At 37.2% G+C, this 8531-nt stretch overlaps 1 protein-coding gene across 1 annotated transcript in view; it reads right to left on the minus strand.

Annotated features, from left to right (window-relative positions):
* Positions 1-254: 254 nt before the first annotated feature.
* LOC137649438 (piggyBac transposable element-derived protein 2-like) overlaps positions 255-8531 on the minus strand; it is a 35247-nt gene continuing 26970 nt past the window's right edge. Inside the window, exon 3 of the mRNA XM_068382423.1 lies at positions 255-464. Coding sequence (XP_068238524.1) covers positions 255-464 — 210 coding nt within the window. The remainder of the gene's footprint in view (positions 465-8531) is intronic.

Raw genomic sequence — 8531 nt, forward strand, 5'->3', positions numbered from 1 at the left:
TACCTTGCATCTCCTGCAATCTCTCTTGCCTCTTCCTTCTCGTCCTCTCTCTCTTTCTTCTCGTCTTGCCTCCATTTCCCATGCATGTTTTGTGATTTCTCTGGCTCCTTCCGACTCTTTTTCTTCCCGTCTTCTCTCTCTTTCTTCTTGTCTGCCATCATCTTCAACTTAATCAAATTCTCTTCCACTGCAATTCATCGAATTTAAGCCTCTACATTCCTTTCTGCCTTCATGCCTTCAGTTTGTGGGTCATTTTATCCTTGCTTCACTACATATTCTCCTTCAGGTTCCTCCAACAGTTCACGAGCTGCTACAATATCTTCCGACAATTTTTCCAAGTTTATCAATGCTTCTAAGGCTAGACACTTGATTTGGGCTTTAATCATTCCACTTGTCACATAGCCACCCCATGCCATTAAAATAGAGAGCCACTGAGCTTTAGCTACATTAGCTTCTGACAATTCCTAAACAATTGGGTTTTTCAAAAACTCTTGGACATTAAGTTGGGCCATCTTGTACTTTACAAAAATTACACCTCTCCAAAAAAAATGTATCCTAACAATACACAGAATCCTATTAACACTAGTCTGTTCAAACCTTTAATCAAAACAAGGCCCTGTTATCAATAATATTTAAAACAGACTTGATTGATCTCAAGGGTCTGGGCACTAAAAATATATATTACGGCTGGCAAATTACATAAAATCCCGAGCTTGTACCAACCATGTGTCACACGATCGTACATAAATTATTTTGTATATATTATGCTTGTATCTGCGCTCTTCCCTCGCACTAAAAAGAACCTGAATGATCATGTCTCCGGTTTTCCTCTGTAACATTGTCACTTTCTCGAACATGTATTTTCCTGTTGCCTTGAGGTTTTGTATATAAAGGAGAGTGTTCCTTAATAAAGTACTCAGTTGACTGCATCCTGCCTTTGAGTTCACAACCTTCTCTCGGCCCGTCACAAGCTCACTTGTTCATTTTCACATAAGTCTGTTATAAATGAAAATTAATATACGAGCTCTGAGAAAATTATGCAACTCTAAGACGGCATTATATAAAAACGCTGAATATCCAAAGGTCTCTTACTATACTCCCAAAACAAAACTGGGTGAGGAGGTGGATCAGTTCAAGTACTTGGGGTCTGTTGTTGCAGCAAAAGGTGGAGTGGAAGCAGATGTACGTCAGAGAGTGAATGAAGGTTGCAAAGTGTTGGGGGCAGTTAAGGGAGTAGTAAAAAATAGAGGGTTGGGCATGAATGTAAAGAGAGTTCTATATGAGAAAGTGATTGTACCAACTGTGATGTATGGATTGGAGATGTGGGGAATGAAAGTGATGGAGAGACAGAAATTGAATGTGTTTGAGATGAAGTGTCTAAGGAGTATGGCTGGTGTATCTCGAGTAGATAGGGTTAGGAACGAAGTGGTGAGGGTGAGAACGGGTGTAAGAAATGAGTTAGCGGCTAGAGTGGATATGAATGTGTTGAGGTGGTTTGGCCATGTTGAGAGAATGGAAAATGGCTGTCTGCTAAAGAAGGTGATGAATGCAAGAGTTGATGGGAGAAGTGCAAGAGGAAGGCCAAGGTTTGGGTGGATGGATGGTGTGAAGAAAGCTCTGGGTGATAGGAGGATAGATGTGAGAGAGGCAAGAGAGCGTGCTAGAAATAGGAATGAATGGCGAGCGATTGTGACGCAGTTCCGGTTGGCCCTGCTGCTTCCTCCGGTGCCTTAGATGACCGCGGAGGTAGCAGCAGTAGGGGATTTAGCATTATGAAGCTTCATCTGTCGTGGATAATGTGGGAGGTTGGGCTGTGGCACCCTAGCAGTACCAGCTGAACTCGGCTGAGTTCCTGGTTAGGCTGGAGGAACGTAGATAGTAGAGGTCCCCTTCTTTGTTTTTGTTTTGTTTTGTTTCATTGTTGATGTCGGCTACCCCCAAAAATTGGGGGAAGTGCCTTTGGTATATGGATGGATTAAAAAACAACTTTACTTTGATTCTTAAACAGGGATTACAATCAAGTAATGTTAAGAAATATGGGTGACCGAAATAATACACACTTTACAAAAACATATTCTATAAAAAGTTATAACACTACTGCAAAAAGAATTATCACCAAAATTAAATTACTCGAAATATTAAATCTGAACAAAACCTTAGACTTAGAGAAGAAAATATTTCTCTATGAAAATTATACAATCACTTGTTTCACTGGAAATTAGTTTATAAAAATATTTATTCTTTATAATTAATGAAAATAGTTAACACTTTAACATGCTAATGACTAATTCCTTAATGAAATTTACATAAAAGTACCTGATACATTTACATCTTTTGGATCACACGAGGTAACCGAACAGTTAAGCCAAAATCGACACACTTCACTGTTTTAACCTAAACTCACAGGGCCAGTTACAAAACTTTATATTAAACAAGTATATATATTAATACAATACACTTGAAATGTCAGTCAATGAATTAGTCAACGTTTGAACACAGTACACACGATATATATATGATGGATAGAAATCGTTAAACACGTTTGAGGGGGCACACATTTGATGCTCTTGAGATGAGAGATGGTGTACTTTTCTCTTTCACAGGGACAGACTGGATCTCTACTCCTGCTTATAATTTCCTAGGGGCATATCTATATTGACTTAAAACTTTTAGATGATTCTAGTACATCATTCTGGTAGCTTGGTAGCAAGGCCTAGTGGCGTAAGGTTACCAACGAGAAAATTGAACAGGGCAACAAACCTTGATTGCGAGGTAACTCTCTCAGCTAACTCTGACCTCCTACCCCTTGAAACATTAAAAAAAGAGTAAATCTATTTTTAGAAATATCATGTACTTTCTAACCATGTGGAAAATATAAGAATTAGTAATCTCTTGTAAACATGATGTAATACCTCGTAATATCACCTTGTGTGTGATTCAGTATCCCTAAGACGGGATTAATTTAAGTTAATTCTTAAAAATAATGTAAATTTACATACACTGACTTTAATGAAAATTACAATTAAATGAATGACGAGAGTCTTGTGTAATTTACATACAATTACTTAAACCTACATGAGGGGAACTCACTCTATGAACTGGCCATACATATCTTAAATACACATATTAAATACATGGATAATATAAATAACCTAATACAAGACCAGCTTCGTAAGATATATATATATATATATATATATATATATATATATATATATATATATATATATATATATATATATATATATATATATATGTTGTTAAATCAGGAACTTCACACATTTTATGATCTTATTGTTAAGATAACTATATAAACACACACACACACACACACACACACACACACACACACACACATATATATATATATATATATATATATATATATATATATATATATATGTATATATTAAAATTTTGCTGGCTGGTATATCTCCTAAAACACCAAACAAAAATTCTGTTTCTTAAGTAGCATTGCCCTCTCCTTTACCGGTCTTTCTCCTATAACCATAATGGCGTTGTCGACAATACGATGTCTTGGATCAGATGAGGAGTTTATAATTGAGATTAGCTCGTTTCATCTTAGCAACGAGCTATGTACCCAGTCGTTACCGGACCGTTGCGAGTCACAGCTAGGGTGGAAGAGAGAGAGAGAGAGAGAGAGAGAGAGAGAGAGAGAGAGAGAGAGAGAGAGAGAGTGTGTGTCTGTCTGTCATGATTAGTATACCATCAAAACGGGAGGGCCTCCACGGTAATATACTCATCCCACGGAGGTGAGCCCATTTAAATGAGTATCACTCCCTTTTCCAACTGAAGGTTTCATTTGAGCGATAAAAAGAAGAAAAAAAAAACTACAAATGTGTAGAAGTTATGAATCACATCACACTACAGACGTATTGGACAGTATGTTTTGCAAGTGATGTAAAGGATTGCAATCAGCCATTTATCAAAACAACAGATTATAATAGACGTTAGTCTATCGGTATCACGCAAGCATGTTTTACTAACACCACAATCACGTAATGTAATGTTTCCTCCCTTGATTTGTCATGGGCCGTGGTTGTCATTATTAACATAGAATCGACTGATAACTAAGTTTGCTAAACGAGGAATAACACGATTACATTATTATCCTCTTTCTGATCTATGTCCAATATGTCCCTCGACTAAAGCAATATCCCTTTTTGCAATGGAAGTGTGATGGTAGCAACCTTGCGCTAAGGCAGCCTGTAATAGAATTTTTCTTTTATTAATCTGTAAAGATACTTGGGACGTATATTAAAATTGGTACATTTCGTAAGTGACTGTTAAAAATAAAATCTTACAAAATCCTATCTATTGAATTTTTTTTTCGGAAGATTTCTAAAGAAATCTGTACTTGTTGGATTAGATTGATAAGTTAGAGCCATAATTCACAGCCCTATGTCTTGAGAGGTCATTCAGCGGAAACGCATGTGTAGTAGAAGACTAAAAAGGAAGTGCATCTATGGATACAAGGGATGGAGCCTTTGGTGGGGAGGCCTCTAGAGGACGGCATTACAGGAATCGCCATATATCGTACTTGTGACGCAGTCTGCATTGATTTTAAAACAGGCATATCAAATACAGTTCAGTTATGCACATTTAGTAATTACTAAATGGATCCCATCTCGCAATATTAGTTTAAGTTTTCAGTTCATATCCATTTATGAACATAGGCCTACCAAGATCTTTTTAATGTTTGAATATCGGCCTAAGCCTAACCCAACTAACTCTATCGCTACTGTTATTTTTTTTTTTCCAAGCAATATGTGGTTCATTGCCGCTTACATCACACATTTAAGATTTGTGAAAAAAAAAACCCGAAGAGAAACATTTCATTAAGCAGAACAAGCATGCATTCAACCTTTTTATGAACATAGGCCTACCAGATGTTTTCAATGTTCGAATATCGACCTAAGCCTAAGCCAACTAAATATATCTCTACTGTTTCTTTTCCAAGCAATAAGTGACTCATTACCGCTTGCATCACACATTTAAGAAGTGAGAAAAAAACGAAGAGAAATATTTTACAAAGCAGAACAACCATGCCTCCAACCTTCTTTTTCGGTGTGGGGGGGGGGGGGGGGTTTCAGGTCGGACAGCTTATAACCTACACAATTTCATATCAACGTGAAAACGAACCAACACAAAATCGCTATAGTATAAACTTATCAATGTATTGAGTATCGAAGCATTTCCCCGTGAATGTTACGCTACATAGGAAAATAAGCAATTATTCAAGTTGCATTGGCGAGTGGTATGAAAAACAAACCACACACAATTCACAGTGCATTCCGTAATTGGTTAGCAGAGCATTCTTACGAATAAAATCAACTCTGATGTTTATAATTGTGTAGTAAGTAGATAAAAACTTACCGATCAAGTAACAAAACAACGTTTTTCAAATGACATCAATTTTGTATTTCAGCTGAAATAAGCAGTTGGAGGAACCATCATACGAGCTTGTTCTTCACTCATCTGCACAGATACTGTCCCCTGATTGGGCGCCGGCCGGTGCTCTCGAGATAGACCAGTGAGATTTCTCTACTCTGGCTTCTCTTTCTCTCTCTTGTCTGCGAGATCAAATGAGCGCATGCGCCGTCCACCAGTAGATGTTTCAGACCGGTCATCCTTTTCATGTCAGGTGGACATAGTTCAATATCCTTTCGATAATTTCTTTTGAAATCATCTAGATTCAATTGCTATTGCGATCTAATCAGTGTTATTGATAAGTGTGAAAGTTAATTCCGTAAGATTCTACAATTTTAAATCGGCAAGCGAGCGGATCATCGAGATTGGGTGAGTTGATGCTTTAGTTGAAGTTCATGTTTTGGCCATGAGGTCCATGGCAGAAATCTTTGGAGGGGCTGCTTGTAACGCCAGGTTTACGCTGTTCACTTTTATTTAACGTGAGTTTATCGGCAATGGGAAACTAATTAATCACCGTTCCAGGGGTTAATTGTCTAGTTTATAATCATGTAACATTTATGGTAATTACAAAATTAACACGATAAGCACGACATTTCAACTTCGTTAAGGCTTTATATTAGGCCGATCTTAGATTGTTTGACAAGAACCAATTTGACAGTTTCCGCTTATATATGTATGTAGAAATTTGACTTTAATGAAGTAACGATTTTAATAGCATCATTAGTTGATTATATTAGGAAAGGCATTCCTCGAGAAGAACTAGAATGATATAATTTTCTACTAATCATCATGAGAAGTTGTCATTGAACTTATGATTTGTCTGTTTGTTACTAAAATACACCTCTACTTACTAGTGTCCGATTCGCTTTGGATTTCAAAACATTTGTTAAAGTCATTGTTAGTAAGAGCCTAATTTTCACAGTAAATATTCCAATTTGTATTTAGTTTTGTATGGATAGATATTTACGAATTTTCATATTCGTCGGTAATGTCAACCGGATATAACTGGTTTCTTGTTAAAGATTAATTTGTCAGTATAATATGGTGAAAACTCTCTCTCTCTCTCTCTCTCTCTCTCTCTCTCTCTCTCTCTCTCTCAACAATTGTTCAAGTACACTTACTTCCACCCAAATATTAGCCTCTTACATCATCTGTATAATTTGTCATTTCGTTAATGTTTTGCTCACGTTATGGCAATTGTGTTAATTTACAGTTGAAGGCAACTATTTGGCTGCTTATGACTCAGCAGGTAGACATTTAGTAGGGCGACCAGACGCATGTACCCGGTTTTCACTTGAACTGATATCCGAAATTGGAATACGGGAAATAAAAAAAATAAACCTAAATGTTGATCAAACTATACATAGCTGCACAAACGTACCACTCGCACTGTACAGTAAGTAAATGTACCTTTGCACACCATAATTTGCTAATTACCTTCCAAGAAAACTCCAAAACATGACGTGCTTTGATCAATAATAACCAACTAGAATTTCTCTGCTGAACACAATTATCACTTTAAGTCTCTCTCTCTCTCTCTCTCTCTCTCTCTCTCTCTCTCTCTCTCTCTAAAGGCAACTATTTGCTTGCCTGTGATCAAGTGTGGGGAATAATAACCATCTAGAATTGGTGACTGCGTATCGTAATTAGGAAAATTATGGCAGGATGATTTATCTGCTGAATAAAATTATCATTTTAAGTCTCTCTCTCTCTCTCTCTCTCTCTCTCTCTCTCTCAAAGGATGAAACAGATAGTCACTAAATTAAGCATTAACTGTTCTACGGCTTTGTGGGTTTGGTAAACAAAATTATAAGTATGCAAAACGAAATCGATGAAACTATGCATTTTTCATCGCATTTTGTTTTGAAGTAGTTGTAGATAGCACAGGCTTTTGGTTACCTATATTTATATCTTTTTATAACCTTAAACAGATGTCTTCAATTTTGGTAGTTTGTTGGAAACGTCCTTACTTGGCAATCTATTGGACAGGAGTTCGAGACCCGCTAATGCTCGACATTTTCTAGTAGTGTCCGCAACCTCGCCATCCTTGTGACCTGGTAATAGTGTCGGGGGGAACCTATATGTTAAGGTGATTAGATTTTTGAGACATTCTGGTAACATTTTCGGTTCGGAGGCGTGAAAACTCCAAAACATGACGTGCTTTTTTTTTGTCGTTAGAAACTAAAACGGGCACACTGCTGCCGTCATTAAGTAGTATTTACTATTAATTACTCTTTATTCAGGGTCCTGGAAACCTTCTAGACCTTATTTTGAATCTAAATAAAGGTAGGTTATGATTTAATGACTATTTATCAATTATTTACGCGCTAAACGCCCGTGGATGGCAGGGTGTGGGGCTGGTAGCTAGCGGGCTGATTGTGGCGGGAACTTCGCGAAGACAAGAGGGGAGTCGGGGACCTGCAGCATGATACGAATGATACTTTACTTGTTTTAAGGACTGATTTCCTGGTTCTATGATGTAGGTGAACCCTACTCTCTACAGGACGAGAAAATCAGTTTATTTTATACATCTTAGATATATGGTTTCATGTTCTTGGAAGGTAATTAGCAAATTATGGTGTGCAAAGGTATTTATCATTTACTTACTGTACAGTGCGAGTGGTACGTTTGTGCAGCTATGTATAGTTTGATCAACATTTAGGTTTATTTTTTTTATTTCCCGTATTCCAATTTCGGATATCAGTTCAAGTGAAAACCGGGTACATGCGTCTGGTCGCCCTACTAAATGTCTACCTGCTGAGTCATAAGCAGCCATGGCCTGCACTTTCATGGTCCCAGCTTTATGGAGAGAGGGGTTGGGTCCTGATCTTGTGCATATAGTTATGGTCAGCCTCTTTTAGGTCATCGTCCTGTGTCTAGGTCATTGTTCTGTCCCTTGCTCCTGCCATACACGAGAAACCTTTAAACCTTAATGACCTTTTAGGCTCCTACTGTAAACTATTTGTAATATGTTTGCATATATATTTCGACTATTATCTCATGAAACTTATTCATTGGTTGCTGGTTTCTCATATATAATTTTTATATTTATTGAAATAGTGTACAACCATCATATTTTC

Source organism: Palaemon carinicauda, chromosome 11 (genome assembly GCF_036898095.1).
Source record: "Palaemon carinicauda isolate YSFRI2023 chromosome 11, ASM3689809v2, whole genome shotgun sequence".
Lineage (NCBI taxonomy): Eukaryota > Metazoa > Arthropoda > Malacostraca > Decapoda > Palaemonidae > Palaemon > Palaemon carinicauda.